We start from the raw sequence: 22,633 nt of genomic DNA on the forward strand, positions 1-22,633 counted from the left end.
AAGGACTTCTAGCAATTGTCAAAATGAAAATCAGGAGCTTTCCACTCAAATGAAGCTATATCATAGAAACCGCATTAGAGGCACAAGAAGATATTTCATGGTTGTGGCATTGAAGATTTGACCATTTTCACTTTCAGGAATTAAAGCTACTACATTAAAAGTAACTAATGAGAGATCTACCAAGTATCATAAAGATTAATCAACCTTGCAAAGGATGCTTACTTAGCAAGCAACATCGTCAACCATTTTCTTCTGGAAGAGCTTGGCGATCCAAGGAGATACTTGAATTAGTTCACACTGACGTTTGTAGTCTGATGAAGACTCCATCAAACAATGACGACAGGTACTCTCTTCTACGTGAAAGATCATAGATTTTTGGCATCTTCAAGAAGTTCAAGCAACATGTGGAGAAGCAAAGTGGTCGTAGCATTAAGGTATTTCGTAGTGACAGAGAAACTGAATACACTTCCAAAAAATTTAATAAATTCTGCGAAGAAGAGGGTGTTGAGCGTCAACTTACAATGGGATATGCTCCTGAGAAAAATGGAGTATCTGAGAGAAAAAATAGAGCTATGATAGAAATAGCACGCTTGATTCTCAAGGAGAAAATTTTGCCAAACATTTTTTGGGCAAAAGCTATATACACAGCAGTATACCTACTAAATCGTTGTCCCCTAAGGCAATAGCAAATAAAACTCCAATCAAAATGGAGTGGACAAAAACCTTCTGCAAGGCCTCTAAGAGTCTTTAGATGCATATGTTATGTCAACATTCTCTCACAAAAAAGAAGCAAGCTCAACGAAAATACAGAGAAAAGAATCTTCCTTGAGTATAAACACAATCAAAAGGATACCGTGTGTATAACTTGCAAGCAAAGAAACTCACCATCAGCAGAGACATGTAGTTTGACGAAAATACTTCATGGAACTGGGAAGACAAAAAAATCGAGAAAGGAAGTATTAAAGTATCACAGCAACCACTTACAAGACTAGAAGAATAAGAACGTGAAGAAGCAAGTACAACTACTCCAACAGTAGAAACAACCATTGATTCTCCTCCAAGAAAAATTAAGTATCTACAAGACGTATATGAAACATGCAACTTTGCCAAGATCGAGCCTACAAGCTTTGTAGAAGCAGAAAAATAAGAATGGAGAAATGTCATGGAAGAAAAACTCAAGATGATTGAGAAGAACAACACATAGAATCAAATGTCATTGAGAAGATGTCATTGGAATCAAATGGGTGTACAAGACTAAACTTAATCCTGATGGATCCATTTAGAAGCATAAGGCAAGGCTCGTAGCTAAAGGATATGCACAAATTTCTGTGGGTAAACTACACAGAAACATTTGTACCTGTAGTTCGCGCTAGATACAATAAGAGCGTTCATTGCACTAGCCGCACAAAATCAATGAAAAATCTATCAATTAGATGTGAAATTTGCCTTTCTAAATGGAGAATTAGTGGAAGAAGTATATGTTGATCAACCACAAGAATTTGTTATAGAAGGACATGAAGACAAGGTGTTAAAGCTAAAGAAAGCACTCTATGGACGCAAGCAAGCTCCGCGAGCATGATACGGTCGAATTGACAAATATTTCACTGATCATGAATTCAGGAGGAGTAAAAATGAGCCTACACTCTACATCAAGACACAGAGTAATTCAAACACTCTCATAGTTTCCTTGTTTGTGGACGATCTTATCTACACAGAAAATAATAAGACTATGATCAAAGAATTCAAAGAAGAAATGAAGCAGATACTTGAGATGATTGGATTAGGGTTAATGCACTATTTTTTTGGCATTGAGGTAAACCAAAATAAAGACGAAATTTTTATCTCACAAAAGAAATACACTCAAAATTTGTTACAAAGATTTAAGATGAATAATTACAAAGTAATATCTTCTCTTCTAGTCCATAATGAGAAATTACAAAAGAAGATGGATCTGGCAGATCCTTTGCAATACAAAAGTCTCATTAGAAGGCTCATTTATCTAACTACCACAAGACCCAACATTATATATGCAACACATTTATTGGTAAGATTTATGCAAAAGTCAAGTTAAAAACACTGTGAAGCTAAAAACAGATCTTAAAATATCTTCAAAATACAAAGAATTATAGCATTCACTATAAATCTAGTGAAGATCTAAATTAATATTTTCTAATAAAAAAAATTTTATTTATAAAAGAACAAAATACCACTGATATTTTATAATAAAAAATATTATTTCAATTATTAAATCACAAAATTTTATAAATGTTTATAACAATATATAACATATAATTTGGTTCATCGTTGGAGATCTCACACCTAATAATTCAATATAAAAAGGAAAATGTTCTCAAGTTCAAATTGGAGTTGCGAGCAACAACTTTCTAATAAAAAAAAGAACGAAAAATAGAAGTTAAAGATGAACATTAATTGAGAAGCGCATGGGCATAAGGTAGTTACGTTGCAGCAGTGGTTCTGCCAAAAATGCCAATGCGTCCGATTGTAATGGGTCACGGTTCTGCAAGCGCACGCCTGAAATAATGCATGAATGAATAAAAAAAGCAATAAAGAGAAAAAAAAAAGCAAATATATTAATTTTAATATATATGTAACATAATAAAAAAATAAATATATAGATGAATATAAAAATTTTAAAAAATTTAAAAATTTATTATTTTTTATTATTAATATTTAAAAATATATTATTAAATTATTAACTAAAAAAATAAATTAATAACTTAAAAATAATAAATTCTTAGGGTACTTTAACATTTCTTTATCACACCTATTTCTATCTCTTGCGTCTGTTGTGGCTGCACGCACCTACAACATGATTTAATGGTAATCTGAGTGATGTGTACATAAGCCATGGTGTGCATTTATTGGGCGCATGCAATGCTGCACGCTTGGATGGATGGCTCGTCCTTCCATGAAAACTCACCTCTTCTCAGTCAAACTATGGCATATTTAATTAGTGCTTCCCTTCTTCTGCTTCCTTTCCAATTATACATTCTTATCATAATTAACCCTCTACCCAACTCTCACCATGCCGTGCAAAAGCAAATAATAAATAAGTAATTCAATAGAATTTAGTTGACTTTGATTCTTTTTTTTTATAATTTCTTTAAAGGGCATAGATTTAATATTTGAACTTCTATTATTTTATAGGTTATTTTAAAATTTAAAATGATACTATTATCTAATTGTTACTATTCAAACAAGTTCTAACAGTTAAGATGACTTAAAATATATAATTTCAAAAATTAAGGTAATATTCTTAGATATTTTGGATATAGACTATTTTTATTCAACAATATAAGTCCTTTAACTAATTTCATGATATTTTGCTGGATCCTTTTTACTTATATTTCTATTCTTCAATCATAATATACACATTAATTATATAATAATTTTTTAATTTAAATTAGCATAAATATTCTAAATATGTTTTAATTAAATGGTTTATAATAAATTTATATTATTTTTAGAAAAAAATTTTACAATTACTATTTGCAGTACAAATACTTTTAAAAAAAATAATACCATACAAGAAATGAAAAATGAATGGTAATGTTAATGGTATTAAAAGATAATAATGATAATAATAATGAGGATAAAGAAAGTGATAGTAGTGGGAGTAATAATTAGTTGTATTGTTAAAAATAATTTTGTGGAATTTAAAACTCTACATACTACAAATAAAAATTTTCATAAAATTAATTTTTATTATTATTTGATAGGTTTTTTAATAGAAAATTTGTATTATTTTAAAGTAATAAATATTTGAAACCGAAGTGTTTCTTTTTTTTTTTATAAGAGGTTGTGTTGTTCTTCGTAAAAATAAAAATAGAAAAATATTGGTCTTAAGTCTTTGTTTTTAATGTATGTTGAATTATGTTAAATTATGATATTATATGTTAAATTTTATTAAATTATATTATAATGTTGTGTTTAGTGTAATACATATATGAATATCCGCAAATATCCAATTTTAACAGGAAGTAATGATAGAAATGAGGCGAAGACACATGAGACATATTTTGAAATGGAGATGGAAAGTAGTACTTGTCCCACATGTATCCATTGTCACTTGAATATCGGATAACATAGGCTCTTTGTGTACGATATGATCACACAGACCAAAAGGGAGTGGATAGGATTTTGCAATCGCAGTAATGCACCCAATAAAAATGGAGACACGTTTGGACATGCGGGTTCTGCATAATAGCATCCATCACAGAAGAAGTGTAGCCGCAAGTAGCATGCATGCCACTACTTTCTACCCTGTGCTCATGCATATTTTTTCTTTCACACACCCACTTTTTGATTATACATAGTTGAATGAAATATGGTAAATTTGAAAATATGGAGACTTTGATTTCGCATCAGTGTGTGGCTTGGGAACATCAGCAGCACCAAAAAAGACAGAAGAAGTGGAAGTACTAATATAGTCCTAGATATCGAGCGGAACTTTGGGTATTTAAAGATGTTTTTGTTATTTTCAGTAATAGAGTTGCTCAAAACAATTCAATTAGTTCGTTGGGTGAAAAAACATTACACATTCTATCTTCTAAAATCATGTATTATGTATATGCACTCTTTGGTAGTACGTTAGATTTGTGTTGAGTATAAAATATCACGGATTCAAACTGTCATCTTTATTTCAAACTAATACTTATCATAGGAAAAGTCACATGGAATCAATTGGGACCGATTCAAATTAGAAATACATATATATCAATATTTATATATAGTATATGATATATGCAAGTAAAATGTATTGGAGTCACTTAACAAAACAGCAATATTATATGTATTTATGTTTGGTATAAATACACCAATTTTAACACAATGGACGGGAAAAAACCAGAAAAGGAAAAACAAATTTTATATCTAAAGGACATAGTTGATACTTCATGGTGAATAATATATAAAATTTAATTTATATTGATTACAGGGATAGGAATATAACATAGTTGCTATCTTTTTTCTTTTCATTTCTAATCGTTAGGTGGGAAAAGTTTTCACGCTTTCTTTAATTTTCACGGAAATATATAAATAACTTTCTTCGTAATGTATTTTTAAAAGTGAAATAAATATTGTAGATGTTGTACAATTTTTATTTAAACCACATTTTAAACATTAAGTATTAATAAAAATGTCTTCGGTCTTAATTTAGAAATATACTTTTCATCCCCGTTCTATTTTTGTTGTTCGTCTCGGTTTAGTTCTTTTCGTAAAAATTAGATACTTACATGTATATATGGATATTAATCTTTAAAACATAAAAAAATGCTACAATCATAATATAATCTAATATAATTTAAGTAAATTTATCATATTATTAAAACATAATTTAAATATAAATTTAACATAATTTCCGAACACATAAAATCACCAATGTACACAATAAAAAAATGAAATACAAATAGTTTCCAATAAAATAATATAAAATAATTTTTATATACAAGGATATTTTATGAATTTCACCTTTTGCAAAAATTTAGCGGATCCCCAATAAAACAAATATCTTTATTCTAGCCCCCGTTTATTTGTGAGGGTGGATTCACTTGTGAAATAATTCGCAAGTATATCAATGGAGTAGGGGTTTTGAACCCATCTTGAAGAGCTGAAGATGTAAGTCACCCACCTCGTCTAATAATCACTGAATAATGGATAGGGTAGTTGTGACATTTTATACTCTTTGCCTCATTTTTTTGGATATTGAATGGTTATTGGTGTAATGTCTCGCTATTGTATGTAATGGTGTTTTGCAAGATTCTAGGGCTAACAATATGAAGAGGCAGATTGCTTTAGATACAATTTTTTTAAGATTTAATTATTATGTTAGTTTTTATAGTTTTATAAAATTTTTAATTAGGTTTTTATATTTTTTTTAATTGGGTCATTGTACTAATTTTTTTTAATTAGGTCTTTCTTAGCAGTAATTGACTTAATTGTATAAGAATCCGACTAAACAAAATTAGTGCAGGGACTCAAATAAAAGGAAAAAAAATGTAGGGATCTAATTAAAAAAATAAATTAGTAGAAGGACTCAATTAAAAGGAAAAAAAAAAGTATGGAAACCTAATTAAAAATTTCGCAAAACTATAAAGACCAATAGAGTAATTAAATATTTTTTTACACATAAAAACATAATACAATGAGAGAGTATTACCACGTGTCGATCATGCAAGCATTCTATAGGAGACGGATTGTCAAAAACAATACAAAAAAACAGATTCTTGTTTTACTAAAACGGTACTCTGATCTCAGCCTCCTGTTAAACACCGTTTATAGACATTTTTAAATAAAACTCCATTTTCTTACTGATAATGAAATAAAAAATTCTTTATATGAATTAAATTAAAATTTTAAAATAAAGCATTCAATTCTACCAATGATCTAACGTTTGATTGGTGATTTGATTTTAACAATTATGATTATATATGAAATTTATATCACAATGCAACCTGACCAAAATGGAATAAACGTCAGAGGGAGCAAGCAACCGAGTTTCTTGTCCTGATTTTTTTTCTCCCCTTCTTAATTACAGAAAAATCTAAATAAAATGCCATGTTTGCTGGAAAAAGAATCAACGATCAAATTCTATCAAATGAAATGAGAATAATATTGAGACCGTTATGAGAAATGAAGAAAATTGACTGACAATGCAACAAATTCAGCGTACTTAGATAAATTAAATATATTCTTACCTCAAGCATTGTTTTTCTTGGTCGTGTAACTTCTTTTTCCTCATTTCTAATCCAGGATTCATATTTTGGGCCTTTCATATTTGAAAGGCCGTCTCAAAGTAGAAAATAACACATTTTGAATCACAATGTGTAAAAAATGCTGGATGCACTGGTCAATAAAATTATGTCCAACTAAACTCAGTTGCATAACTCAAGGAGAGACCGGAGAACACGATGCCGTAGCGGAAAACATCAAGCTTGGGCCAAGCTTAGGCCTTTTGTGACTGTTGAAGCATGTTGGGCCTCTTCAACAATTTTACCCTTCATAGCTCTTGACTGTTTATAAACCCAAACGCCCATCCCCACTCCGAAGAGAGGAAAAAAAAAAGGAATTATATCCATGAAAAAAAAAAGGTGGTAAGCTCACTCATTCGCTTAGGCTGCGTTTGTTTTCGAGAATAAAATAGGACAAGACACTGAGAACAGGACAAGACAAGACACTGATGGACAGAGACACAAAACTTTGTATTCTTGTATTCTATTTAGCGATAAACTAGAACAAATTATGAAAATTCAATTTATTCTCATTTTTTTTCATTCAAAAAATTTGAGATGAAAAACCTAATAATAAAAAATTTAATTATGAAAAATTAACAAGAATAATGAAAGAAAAAAATAAAAAATAAATTGTGTCCCTTGTTAGTGTCTATGTGTCCTTCCTGTCAGGATGGACATAAAATACACTAATTCAGTGTCTCTGTCCATGTCTCCTCTGCCAAACACGATTTTGTATCTCTGTGTCCCTGTCTCAGTGTCATGTCTCTGTAAACAAACGCAGCCTTAAGTATGTGTCGGGGATTCGAATCCTACCTTGTGCATGCAATAACTCATTGGCCAGCGACAGATCCTTAAATAGAGTTCAGATCTGCGACAGATTAGTCTTTGACCTATCGAATTAATTATATATATATATATATTAGATTTTTTTGAAAAATTTAAAAATATTAATATTTAATTTAAAATAATTTTACTCCTAATATTAAAATATATTTCAATTATACTCTTTAATAAAAATGCTAAGATGACAACTATATCCATTTGATTTGATTTAACTTAATTCATTTCAAATTAATTTTAGAATCAAATTCGAATCTTTAAGATAGGTCCCATAAAATATTCAGGTCGGGTTCAAATCTAATTAAGCCAACCCAACTCATATGCATTCTTACGAGCAATTGTGTAAAGAATAAAACTCTATATTCGAGTAAAATATTTAACTATGTCTAACCAAATTGTTATAACTACTTTTCAAATTATGCGCCTTCTTCTTCTTCTTCTTCTTCTTCTTCTTCTTCTTCTTCTTCTTCTTCTTCTTCTTCTTCTTCTTCTTCTTCTTCTTCTTCTTCTTCTTCTTCTTCTTCTTCTTCTTCTTCTTCTTCTTCTTCTTCTTCTTCTTCTTCTTCTTCTTCTTCTTCTTCTTCTTCTTCTTCTTCTTCTTCTTCTTCTTCTTCTTCTTCTTCTTCTTCGTTATATTTCTCTTTCGTTATCTCATCACCAATAACGCTAATATTTTGCTAACATTTTTATTGGTTCTGATTTTCTCTGATGCTATCATTAAATAATTTTGGTTCATTTCTTAGTTTATTTTGCTTCATTTGTGTATTAATTGAGGTTCACTTGATGCTGCAGATAAGTATTGACCAAATTTTTTATTCTTTAAGTAATTTTGGTTTATTTCTTAGTTTAATTGAGGTTCATTTGGATCTAGAAATAAATTCGATGTGTTTTTGTTAATGATTGAGTCTTTTTGACTATTTGTTAAAATTTGTACTAATTTTGGTTCATTTGTGTGCTAATTGAGGTTCACTTGATGCTGCTGTTAAGTATTGACCAAATTTTTTAACAAAGAGAAATGAAATTATTCATGATCACTTTATTTAATTGCATTAGATTTCACTCCATTCCATTCAATTAGTTTAGTTTTGAACAAAAAGTAAAAAAGACTCAATAATTAAAAGAAACACATCAAATTCATTTTTGGATCCAAATGAATCTCAAATAAACTAATAAATAGGCATGGCGAAAATCCCCGGCGGGGTGGGTACCTGCGGGGATTTACCCATCGGGGAGCAGGTATGGGAAATTTTTTCTACCCGCGGGGACGGGGGACGGGGCCCCGTAAAATAAACGGGGCGGGGGCGGGGATAGAGGTCCCCGCCCCGCCTCTCACCCCAGATCCCTTGAGTGGCTCGGTTCGCTCACTGAAGGTGTCGAGGCAGTCGATCTCACCGCCGCGGGTCTTCCTCTTCGCATCGCCGGTCTTCGCTGGTCTTCCTTTCCCTTTTCTCCGTCAGGTTCAGGTATGTTAGCCCTGGTCTTCGCTGGTCTTCCATCCTCTTTTCTGAAATTAGATTTCTGAATTAGGGTAAGGAATTTATGTGTTTTTAATTTCTGGATTTTTGAGTTTTGAATTTGTGAATTTCTGATTAGGTTAACTAATTTGTGAATTTCTGATTAGGTTAATGAATTTTCGACTATGAATTTCTGGTTGTGTAATTTATATTTCAAGATCTGAGCAGATTAAACCCAACAGTGTTTATGAAACAAAATTTCCAATTCCCATATTATACTCTTCAATTCGTTTCTATGCTTCTCTACTTATACACTCTCTGCTTAAAGATTTGTGTCATATAATTCAAGGGGGACATAACAAACCTCTAGCAGATACATATGCCCAAATGCCATATGAAAATGGAAAGGAAATGATAGTGAAATCAGTTTTTTGGTGCCGATCTCTTTTGGAGTATCCATGAGAATTATTATCCCCCTATTGAGTATTGACAATTTCGTAAGCAGTAGGGAAAATGTTGGCTAAGCAGATTTGTTTTAGGATAGTTAATTAGTTATTGTATGGATATGGCAATCAATTTTGGTCAATGAGATCTGGCAAGTGATCAATTTTTTTAGGATGCAACCCAAGTTTTTTATATCAACGAGATGAACAAGAAATTGAAAAATGCTCAAGAATTTTGGTTCTCTATGTTTGGATTCAATATTTACCAATGGCAACTTAGTTAGGTCAACATAAAACTGCAGAAGTACACTTGCGTTTTGTATATCAGATGGAAAACAATTTTTTCTTTCCATCAATGCAGATTTGATAGAAATTATTTGTAAAATGTTGATTTTTTTTGGGTAATAAAAATGTTGATTTGTTACTTTGACATGATAATAGTGTAAGATGTTTTGTTTTTTATATTAATCTCGAATAGTGTTCCTTTATGTTAGTTGGAATTTGTGTAACAAGATTTTTATAACATTCACTTTAAAAGTACTCTAGTCTGTTCCTAACATTCCTTTATGTCAGTAACCTTTTTTTTCTGGCGATGGTTTGAATGTCAATATCAATTATTGCACCTTTTTCCTCTAGTCTGTTCCTAACTTTCCATTAACATTCCAATTTGTCTATTAGTTTGTGGCTTTGTGGTCCATAATATAGAAATTTATTATTTTATTTGTTAGTTTAATACAACAAAAAATTCATTATGAAAATATCTGAGTTGGATTTATGTGATTTTAATTCATGATTTATATTTCATGATTTATATAATGTCTTCTTCGGATGCATTGAGTAATACTCATGAGAAGAGTACTCCATCGGAAGAACCTATAGGCACTAATATTCAAACTACACAAGAGGCTCCTCAATCTCAACCTCAAGAACCCCCAACGGATACTACAACTACTAATGAAGGAACGACAAACTCTACAAGTGGTGTTCGAAAAAGGAAGTTGACCTTCGAAGTGTGGAATCAATTCAAGATTGTGGAAATCAAGGGAAAATTAAAGGCTGAATGCAATTATTGTAAATCGAAGCTACTTGGTGACCCAAAACAAGGCACTTCGCACTTGCGTGATCACTTCAAAAGCTGCAAGCTCCACACCACTAGAGATATAAGACAGTGTATGATGAAGACAACTCCAACAACTAGTGGGAAAACAGTTGTGGTTGGTGCATATACCTTCGACTAAGAAAATTCAAGGAAAGAGTTATCAGTTATGGTTTGTCTTCACGAGTATCCGCTATCCATTGTGGACCACATTGGGTTTTGAGGATTTTGCAATGCTTTGCAACCTCTCTTCAAGGTGATTACTCGCAACACTTTAAAGAGTGACATCTTGAAGCTCTACAATGATGAAAGATCGAAGACAATGAATGTCCTTGAGCGTAATAAAAGTCAAATTGCAATTACGACTGATATGTGGACAGCAAGCAACCAAAACAAAGGTTATATGGCAATCACGGCTCATTACATTGATGATTCTTGGAAATTGCAAAGCCGTCTTGTGAGGTAATAATATTATTATTATAGGTACTTCCGAATGTTTATATAATTGCAAAGCTGTCTTACTCATATAATTGCGATATGTTCTTGTATACAATTGCAAAGCTGTCTTGTTTATAATTGTACTAAATTATCATTACATGTTTATATATGTGCCGGCTCCCCACACGGCTGAGGTACTTTAAGAGGTTCTTGTGGATTGTTTGATGGATTGGAATCTTGATAGGAAGGTATCCACTTTGACTATTGATAATTGCAGTACTAATGACGTTATGATTGATAATATTTTGACTAAAATGTCACATAGAAACTTCATCTTAGGTGGTAAATTATTTCACATGCGATGTTGTGCGCATATATTAAATTTGATTGTCAAGGATGGGTTACAACTTATTTCACATGCTATTGAAAGGGTGAGGGATAGTGTTCATTATTGGACTGCAACACCTAAAAGAGAAGAAAAATTTAAGAAAACATGTGCGCAACTTAAAATACCCTACACAAAAAATCTTTGTATTGATTGTAAAACTAGGTGGAATTCAACATTTTTTATGCTTGAAGTTGCAATTATGTATAGAGATGTATTTGAAAGATTGTCATTGCGTGAGAGTCAATATAAATCTTTGCCTAGTGAGAAGGATTGGGATATGGCAGATGAGATTTTTCAAAGATTGAGGATATTTTTTTATGTGACTGAATTGTTTTCTGGAACAACTTATCCTACATCAAATCTTTATTTTTCTAAGCTTTGTGTAATTAAGTTGGCTTTGATGGAGTGGAAATATTGTGAAAATGAGATAATTGAAATGATGGCTACTAGTATGATAACTAAGTTTGAAAAGTATTAGGGTGTGATTACTACAGTTATGGCTATTGGGACTCTTTTGGATCCTAGGTACAAGATGTATTTGTTGAATTTTTTTTTTCGTAAAATATATGGTGAGACGGAGGCATGTGTTGTAATTGGTCAAGTGAAAAGGGTAGTGCAAGATTTAGTTTTAGAATATGCAACAAAGGGAATAGAGAGAGACCAAGCTGCTCAATTAGATATGCCGCCACCACCATCAATTTCTTTAAGTCAAAAGGGAGGAAGTTCAGTCATGAAGATTGGCAAGCTTATTTTGCTGCACATGTAAGTGAGGAATCCGCATTTATTGATACAAAGAGTGAGTTGGATTATTATCTTGAAGAGAGACCGGTACCACAAACTGAACATAATTTTGATATCTTAAATTGGTGGAAGTCAAATGGAGCGAAGTTTCTGACTTTGCAAGCTATTGCTAGGGATTTTTTGGCGATTCCTATATCTACCGTTGCCTTTGAATCTTCATTTAGTACGGGTGGTCAATTTGTTACGCCACATCGTAGTAGGTTGCGTCCGGACACATTAGAGACTCTAATGTGTAATCAAGATTGACTTTGGAATGAACTTGGCACCACAACGAACATAGGATTTGAGTGCTACACAATTCATAACATTGAAGGGGATGTTGACGTAAGTAAACTATTAAATTACATATAACATATTATGTTTTTATATTATTGACTTATTGAGTTATTATATGATTTTAACTTTAAATTATTTTCTTATTGCTGTAGGATTCAAGTAAGTCGGATTCTACCATCACTACCATTACGGGATGAAAGGAATATTGAGATGGTGGAATTATGTTTTTATGATGTGATGTCATGAACTTTATTTGGTTGTTTATGAATATGGTTAGTTATTTATGTAATATTTGGTTATTTATAGATATGTTTAAATTATTATGTTTATTGTTATTGCTATTTAAGTCTTTAAAGACTATGGATCTTATGTTTGTAATGACAATTGAGGATTATCTTTGATTTTCTCTAATTTTTTTTCATTTTTTTTTTAATTTTTATTAATTTTTACAAAAATTCGCGAATATCCGCGGAGACCCAGGTCCCCGGCGGATACGGGGTCCCTGTTACCCGTCATGGGGACGGGGCGGGGACGGGGACAGATATTGGGGGCGGGGGCGGGGGCATGTTCCCGCCCCCATGGAGACCCGTTGCCATCCCTACTAATAAATGAACCGAAATATTTAAGAAATAAAAAACTTGGTCAATACTTAACAGCAGAATCAAGTGAACCTCAATTAGTTCACAAATGAACCGAAATTAGTTTAGTTTTGAACAAGTAGTCAAAAAGACTCAATCATCAACAAAAATACATACAATTTATTTCTGGATCCAAATGAATCTCGATTAAACAAAGAAATGAACCAAAATTACTTAAGGAATAAAAAATTTAGTTAATACTTATCAGTAGTATCAAGTGAATCTCAATTAATTCACAAATAAATTGAAATTAGTTCAATTTTGAACAAATAGTCAAAAAGACTCAATCATCAACAAAAACACTTCGAATTCATTTTTGGATCCAAATGAACCTTAATCAAAAGGAGGAAAAGAAAAAAGCAAAGCGATCGACAACAGCAATAATAAAAGAATGATGATTGAGAGAAAACACGTAAAAAATAAGAAGAAATGCGAAGAAGAAGGAGGAGAAGGAAAGCGAAAAAGAAGAAGGAAGAACGCGAAAAAGAAGGAGTGCGAAGACGAAGGAGGATATGTTTGTGTTATTGAAACGCGCGTGTGTACATACTGGTATAATGAAAGTGGTTTTTATTGAGTTTGGACTAACTTAGTTAGACTTGGTTGCAAAAAAACTTGGATGTATAGCTACATTGTTTTGTAAAAGTAAGATTCATTTTATGATGAAGAGTAATAGTTTCAATTTTTGTTTTTAAACAATTTTAAAACTGTAAAATTGTTCAAATACTTAATTAACTAATTTTAAAGTCTTAAATTTTCTACAAATGCTTATTTATTTAAAAACTTAAAAATACTTTGTGCACATCAAAATCAGTTACTAAAATTAGCTATTATATATTTGTGTATAAATACATATGTATTTTAACTCATTTTAATATGTATTTTATATTTTAACACTGTATTCTACAATAATAGTTAATTTTAGAACTGATTTTAATGTACACCTAACAGAATTATTAAAATTTTAGAAAATATTAATGCCGTTTGTTAATTATACTCCTATTAAATCTTGTTAATTTCTCAATTTTAAAAAATGCTTGTTAATATATTATAACTAATGTAAAGGGAATTTAGGTAAGTTTAATATTTTAAAATCTATATACACGAGTTAATACTCAAATGATCCCTGAAATTTGTTGGTAGTCTCAAATTGGCTCCTAAAATTTCAATTGACTCAATTTGAACCCCCAGGTTTTAATAAGTGACTCACGTTAGCCCTTCTGTTAATCTCCATTAATAGAATGCATACCTAAAACGTTAAGAGAGATGTGGACCTGATACCTAACCTTATTAAACAACATCGTTTTTTTCCTTGGTGTGTAATCTCTCTTCAGACGACATCGTTTTAGCCATTTTGGATCTAAAATTCAATTACACTTCATCATCTATGATCAAATCACTCAAAGAAGGAAACTCTTCTTCTTCTTTTTCATTCTCACTCATACACCATACTGTGGAAGATCAATGTTGCCAGCAAAGTTCGTCGCACGCGTTCCCGTTTACTAGGACGAGGAAGAACAACGTGTGCACCACCGTTTTTCCCAAAAAGGTTAGTAACATAACCATTCTACGTTTGTGTTCAATATTATATTTTGTGTCTTCTCTTGATTAGGATTTATAGGCCATTGATTTCACTATTTGATGCTCAAATGGATTAGGTTTAGCAGCTTGCTAAAATTTTCATTATTTTTAATTAAATAAATTTGACAAAAAGAGCTTCTTCTCTCTTTTTTTTTTAATTTTTATTTTGGGAATGGAAAAATATTTGTGTTAAAAGAAATCTGGAGGATTTTTCTCTGTTTCATTAATTAAAATTTAATTTCTTTTTTTTTCTGTAATATTTTTGGGCATGCTTCAACTTTTGCTATCAATCAATAGTGATTCCTGTTATTTTCTGACATGAAAAAAAACATTTCAAGTTTTTGAACTTCTGCTATCAGAACAATCAAAATGATGTTACTTTAAGGGTTTTATCTGTGCTTTTTATTTGTATTTTGTGTTTCAATTTAACTATGCTATGAATTTATTTTGTTGAATTGTCTTGACATGTTTGTACTGTAAATACAATTACAATCATAATATGGTCCCTATTCACACTACTAAGTTCCTCCTCCGATATTATTTATGTTTTTAATGACAATTATTGCAGTTAGGAATGACGAGTACTTTGTTAACACTGTGTGGTCAAGCATACACTGTAAATGAATATCGCATGATGGGAGTGTACCTTCAAAGATCATGGATTATTTTATTCATAACTTCATCGATTCTTCTTTTAGTGTTCATCTTCACCACCCCAATTTTAAGCCTCTTGGGTCAAGAGGAAACCATAGCACAAGTAGTAGGAACCATTTCACTTTGGTCAATTCCTATCATGTTTGCCTTTATCGTATCCTTCACACCTAGACATTCCTGCAGTCGCAAAACAAGAACATCATTATTGCGTTCTTGAGCTATGACACAACAAAATATTGGTTCTTTTGACAGGTAACTTGAGAAATGCAGAGGTGGAAATCGATGCTCTGTCTATATGGTAATTTCTTAAACATTAATTCATTAGAATTCATATGTTGGTCACTATATTGTGTTGTTAGATTTATTGATTTGGCGTATAAATTGCAATGGACTTTGGACAAGTCTTGTTTCTTTACAGCCTCAACATCAATGGATGGAAAATGATGATATCACTTGTGTTCATGGCTGCTTCTAGGTACTAACATTATATGAGACCTTTGTAGTTTCCAAAACTTTAGCTGGTACTCTCCACCATCTTCTCCAACATCCAAACAATGATCTCAATTTGGGACTTTGTCACTTGTTAGGTAATGTAAGGAATTTATCGTTGATCTAGATTTTCACAAAATAGAATTCCATCATTGTAAGTATAGTCTAGATCAACAACTAACTCCCAATCAAATTTAAATCTAAAGATGTCACAATCCAAATCAAATAATTAACTGAGAATTTTAAATTCCGGGTCGTCTTTCCTAGAAGTTGCAATTAAGTGATCAATTATTGGCTATAGGTGTATTTTTGGGGTTTTGATTATAAGATACAAGGAATTAAAATGCAAGAAATTAAATGAACATGCAAGTAATTAAAGATCAAAAGCAATTGAATGCAATGCAAAGGGAATTCTAATACTAAAAAGGGCTCTTGGCAAGAAGTGGGTAATTAAGGATTCCTATCCTAGTTATGGACCACAAACATCGTAATTGTGTGTGAATTAATTCCAATTAGTCAATCCTAACTTCGAGAATTAGTCAAAAAGGCATAATTAAATCCACAAATCCTAGCCAACTCTATTAATGAGAGGCTTAGAGTTAGTGGAAACCAAATTAATTAATAATCTTCACACAATGTGGAATGGATATCCACCACTCAAGTTCACCCAAACTACCTAATTTCCCAACCAAGAGTAAAGAAAAACTGAGTAAAAATCCAACCAAGTATTTTATCAAACACTTGGAAGGTATAAAAGAAAAACATAGTAAAATGACAAGAAATAATAAATTCTACAACTACCAAAAGCAAGAAAATCATAATAACAACCCTATTAAACAATAAAGGAACACAAAACATAAATTGCATTAAAAGTAAATTAAAATAACAAAGTATCATAAACATAAAAGAACAAAAGAAATAAAATAACAAATAGAGGAAAAGAACAAAGATGCAATAATAATAAATGACAAGGAAAAGTAAATGAAAACAAGAATTAAAAAGAGAAATTACAAGAAATTAAATTAAGAAATTCTAATTCTAGAGAGAGGGGAGAGCTTCTCTCTCTAGAAACTACTCTAAAACATGGTAAAAGCTAAACCTAATTACCCCCTTCATTCCTCTTCACTTTAGCCTCAAATAGCTCCAGAAATGAGTTGGACTGGATTTTGGAGGCCTAGAATTCATCCCCAACAATTTGCAATTAATGAGCTCACGTGACACGGGTCACGCGTACGCATTACCTGGCAAAAATCATTCTCACGCGTACATGTGGGTCACGCATACGCATCGCTGAGCTTGCGCTTGTGCGTACGCACGCGTCGCTTGTGCGCACGCACGGATGCTGGAATGTTCAAACTCCATTTCTTCATAGTTTCTTCCTTTTTGCATGCTCTTTTCCTCACTTCTTCAACCCATACTTGCCTTGGAAACCTGAAATCACTTAACAAATACATCAAGGTACCAAATGGGATTAAAGTGAATAAAAATTGACTAAATTAAGCACAAAAGAACATGTTTTCACTTTCAAGCACAATTTAAGAAGAAATCTCAAAAGCATGCTATTTAGATGAATAAATATGAGTTTATATGATGAAATCCACTCAAATCAATTCAAAATATATTGTCAAGTATGGATTCATTATTAGGTTTTATGTTCATTAAAAGGGGCTAAACTGAGCCTAAACTAATTTTTTTCCCATGTCAACACAGTCTTATCAGCCCACGTAATGGTTCACGTGTCACTTAACATTCTAGGTAAGCATTCTGTTAATGCAAATTAACAGAAAGACTAACATGAGTCACTTATTAAAATTTGAGGGTTCAAATTGAGTCAATTGAAATTTCAAGAACCATTTTGAGTATTAACTCCTATATATACATATAAAATTAAACACATAATTGGTAACTACTACGCAATAGAATAACTAACAATAGCAAAAGTATATGGTGAGAAGTTCGATATTTTTTTTACATGTGTAAAAAATACATTATAAGTATGGGTTTTAATCTAACTTTTTTTTAATAAATATTGGTCCATTAGGAGAGATTGGCCAAGAAATGAGTCTATTGGCATGTTTAACATCGTTGTAGAAGCGTTGTCTGACACGCAAAAAAACGACAGTGTCGTTAACTACAAAAATATTGGCGACATTTTGAGCAAAACATCAATAACGTTTTGTTCTACATGAACGACACATAGCTCTCTTCTCCCTTACTTAACCTCCCCAGCAAAAACAATTCTCTTCTTATTGTTTTCTCTTTGGTCCCTTTCAATTCTTCAGCAACAACAACAAACCACTTTCAAAATTTTTACTCCTCACCCCATCATTAAAGAAAACATCGCTGTTGGGACAACAAATGAAGTTTTCTATTCTACCTTCGTGTGACCAAGGTAAGTTGTAGTCACTTTATTTGTCGGGTTAATATATAGTTATTGTTATTATTAATTTGTTTTAAGCTGAAAACATTATAGAAAAGCATAGTTTATTATTTCTTAATATTATTTTGTTGTTGATTAATACTAAATAAATAAAATACTTGTCAGTTTATTACAAGTAATTAAAAAATACAATTTTGTTTTTGTAATTGTAGTAGTACTAGTGTTAGTATTAGTTAATTGTTGTTAGAATACATTATTAATTAATTATTAGTATATATTTTAGTAATTTTAATTTTATTTAAAATATTTTTTTCAACAACAGGTTTATTTCTTTAATAAATAGTTGTTAGTATATGTTTTTAGTTGTTTAGGTTTGAAAAATTTATTACAATATATATTACCCTTGATTATTATTTATGATTAGTTTAGTTATTTTAGTTTTGTATGAAATATGTAATAATAAAACTGAATCTTTTTTAGTATTTTAATTATTTATTTAAAAAATATAATTGATATTATTAATTGTTAGCATATACTTTTGCTCATTTTAATTTTATTTGGAAGGTTTTTTAAAAAAAGAAAAATAGAATTATTAGTATTTAATAATAAAACTGGATTTTTTAGTATTTTAATTATTTATTAAAAATAATTAATATTATTAATTGTTAGCATATATTCTCACTAATTTAAGTTTTATTTGGAATGTGTTTAAAAAAATAATTATTAAATTAATGTTTAGGGCATATTTTTATTAAATTATTGTTTATATTAAATATTTAATAATAAAACCAAATTTGTTGTAGTATTCTAATTATTTATTAAAAAATAGAATTAAGGTTATTAATTGTTAGCATATGTTTTCAGTAATTTTAGTTTTGTTTCTAAAAATAAAAAATTAGAATTATTAATATTAATGTTTAGGATTATTTTTAATAGATTATTGTTTATTTAAAATATTTAACAATAAAACAAAATTTTTATTAGTGTTTTAATTATTTATTATTAATTTACAATATATGTTTTCAAATAATAATTATAGAAGATTAATCACCAGTAAATAAGATATAATTATCATTAATGGTTCATATGTTTTTTTATTGTATAGTTAAAGATGAAAATGAAAAAACGTGACATCACACATGCTAACGAGCATATATCAAAATATCTTTAACATCCTATATATGTAAGTAATTTTTGTGTTTACTGTGATGCTTAATAATTAATAATTCAGTTAGTAATTATAAATTATATGAATCCATAAAAATTTAGTAATTATTAGTTATATTTGTTACTAAGCTGAGTATTAATTTAATAATAATAATTATTGACTAGTTCTAATTATTGTTTGTTAATTATTACTTTTATTTTTAGGGTTCAAGAAGTTTTAACACGAGACACTTAAATCAAATAGACTTATATGATGTTAAGGTGGAAGAACAACTCAGAGAGAGCAGGTTCTATCATATATCTCAGATTGGGAGGATCATTTCTTACAGTCCGACTATAGACGCATGGGTTGAAAGGTGGCGTCTTGAGACGCACACGTTTCATCTTTCACATGGTGAGTGCACGATTACCTTAGAGGATGCTGGCATGATTTTCAAACTCCAAACTCACGGCTTTCCAGTGACTGGATCACCTGACCACAGCACAAGTAGGTTATAGAATGAGTGTATGGCCCAATTTGGTAGTGCTCCTGGCCCGAACCGCCATAGAGGAAGCGGAATCAAGATGGCATGGTTCTGCACCTTAAAGAGGTGCCAACATTTAACTGACCAAATAAGTAGAAAAATTTATTTGAAATGTCACAGTGTCTATTTGAAACGACGTTATTAGTAAAAGCCTGGATACATAAGTTTAGTTGGGGTTCATCTTGCCTTTCACACATGTATTGATCCTTATGTCAGTCATAAGGTATGATTGCAAGGACATCGATGGTCCTCTGGCATTGCTCTTTGCGTGGGCTGGATATGGATGTCATCAATAGGACCACTATCGATGGATACCAGCTTTTCACTCACTCGTAGGTAAAATTTAGCTAAGACGTGGATTTAGTGATTTTTGCTGTAGTAACTTATATATTACGAATAAGTTATTGCTTAATTTCATGATATTATGGTTAATGGTTCAAATGTTTTATGAATTGAGAGAACTTTTAAAGGTGGTTAAGTCCACTTTTAGGAGAGGTTATGTCCGAATTTTTATAAAAATATGGGTTCATATAATATGCCAAGTGGAATGATTATCAACTAGCTATTGAGTAACATAAAGATTGGACAACCGGTGACGTCAGGAGAAGGTTGGACCAATAATTTCATAATTACCTTCAAACTCTTCACATCATTTTCAATATTCTAACTCATCCCGTCTATGTTGGGTTCTGAAAAATCAACATCTTTGATTTCCTCGAACCCAACATATAATTCGATAAGTGAGGCTTGTACTCTAGTTTGATGGTAGGTCACCAAAACATTTCTTATATACTAGCTTCATCAGCCACATAAATTATTTGAAATTGAATGAAACAATGATGTGTGAGCATCTTTTCTGTATTTTCTATTTACTTTAGATATGAAGTTGTTGAGTTTTGATTAAATTTTAGTGTTTGAAACCTATTTGAATGCCACTTTGAGTCGAGTAAGGCACTGATTACCATCATCCTTCTAATTAGTGCTTACAAAATGTCTCAATTAACACTCGAGTAAGGCATTCACTCTCTTCGTCTACCCATCAGTTTAAGGATGGAAGCTTGTCGAGAAGTGAAGTTCTGATCCAAGAAGTTTGAAAAACTCTATACCTTAGTGACCTTCACCACATTCTTCGCTGACCTTGGTGACCAGTCCACTTGGTATCGTGGCTTTCTCTCACCAACTTTCTTCTTAGATTTTCTCATTTAGGGATGTATAGTCTTCTCTCGTTGGTGTAGAGAAGGTCATCTTCTAGACAAAATCTTTTGGTCTTACCTTCTCTAGCTAACTCCACAAAATTTTTTACTAATAGATCATGATGCAACCCTTCCTTGGTAGTATGCATAATGTCTCCTTTGACCATGAAATAGCTGCCAAGTCAGCCTTGTGGCTTAGCGCATCTGCGACCACATTAGTCTTGCCTGACTTGTATTCAAATTCGAAATCAAACTCAGCTAAGAAATCTTGCCACCTAGTCTTTTGGAGTTTAACTTCTTATGAGTTTGGAAGTAGCTTGTAGCCACATTGTCTGTCTTAACAATGAAGTGTGAACCAAGCAAGTAGTGATGCCAAGTTCTTAGACAATGCACCACTGCAGTCATCTCCTTCTCTTGGATGGTGTATCGCTTCTCTGTATCATTCAACTTGCAACTTTCAAAGGCAATAGGATGTCTTTCTTGCATCAGAACCCCTCCAATAGCGTAGTCAGAAGCATCAGTGTAGCCTTCAAAGATATTTGAGTAGTCGGGCAGTGCTAGTACTGGTCCTTTTGTGATAGCAGCCTTGAACTCATCCAAGGCTTTTTGACACTTCTTTAACCATTCCCAAAAGTGATTCTTCTTAAGAAGATTAGTTAATGGTGTAGCCTTGGTAGAGTATCCCTTAATAAACCTTCGATAGTAATTGGCCAACCCAAGGAACGATCTCAATTTAGATACCTTATTTGGCGGCTCCCGCTCTTTGATAGTCTTCACCTTTTCTTGATCCATGCAGAGGGTTCCATCTTTAATGATGTGACCCAAAAAGTGGACTTCGTCCCTTGCAAAGAAAGACTTTTTCTTTTTCACATATAGGTTATTCTCTCGTAAGATTTTGAACACGGTTCGTAAGTGTTCTATATGTTCCTCTAAGGTACTATTATAGACAACAATGTCATCCAAGTAGACTACTATAAACCGATCAAGATAAAGACGAAAGATCACGTTCATCAAAGTACAAAAGATTGCAGGAGCATTGGTTAAGAGAAAAGACATCACCAACCACTCAGACGATCCATACCTCGTGACACACTTGGTCTTAGGCTCATCACCTGAAATCTAGCTTGGTAATATCCTGACCTCAAATCTAGCTTTAATAAAATAATTTGTTAATTTATGCTAATTTTAGATTTTTGATTTGATGGTTAGTTGTGGCTAAACTATGCTAAAAAAATAAAAAATAAAAAGCCTATCGATGGATATACCGTCAGATTAAATCCGACGATAATCATCAACTCAGACTCGACAATTCATTGAAAACACAAACAGAAAATCCGCCGCTAATTAGTGTCGGGACGAAAAAAATCCACCAATAAGAGATTTTTGGTGCCATTTATGCGTCAATTATAGGACATGGTAAATCCATTATAGCAGCGAATTTTTTTATTGGACAAAAAATTTGTACATAATTTTTCTTTTTTAAGTATATTTTTTATTATATATAATTTATAAAAAATATTTT

General features: G+C 31.4%; 2 protein-coding genes across 2 annotated transcripts; both read left to right on the forward strand.

Annotated features, from left to right (window-relative positions):
- The first annotated feature begins 10,304 nt into the window (after positions 1-10,304).
- On the forward strand, positions 10,305-10,727 carry LOC110273601 (uncharacterized). Its single transcript, XM_021126796.1, has one exon. It carries the CDS (start codon positions 10,305-10,307, stop codon positions 10,725-10,727), a length of 423 nt encoding a protein of 140 aa, XP_020982455.1.
- Positions 10,728-11,993: 1,266 nt separating this feature from the next.
- LOC110273602 (zinc finger BED domain-containing protein RICESLEEPER 2-like) lies at positions 11,994-12,458 on the forward strand. Its single transcript, XM_021126797.1, has one exon. The coding sequence runs from the start codon at positions 11,994-11,996 to the stop codon at positions 12,456-12,458; it is 465 nt and encodes a 154-aa protein (XP_020982456.1).
- The last annotated feature ends 10,175 nt before the right edge of the window (positions 12,459-22,633 follow it).

This window comes from Arachis duranensis, chromosome 7, assembly GCF_000817695.3.
Source record: "Arachis duranensis cultivar V14167 chromosome 7, aradu.V14167.gnm2.J7QH, whole genome shotgun sequence".
NCBI lineage: Eukaryota > Viridiplantae > Streptophyta > Magnoliopsida > Fabales > Fabaceae > Arachis > Arachis duranensis.

Coding starts and splice junctions, on each gene's coding strand:
- LOC110273601 (XM_021126796.1), top strand. CDS start 10,305: ATGTCTTCTTCGGATGCATTGAGTAATACTCATGAGAAGAGTACTCCA.
- LOC110273602 (XM_021126797.1), top strand. CDS start 11,994: ATGTGTTGTAATTGGTCAAGTGAAAAGGGTAGTGCAAGATTTAGTTTT.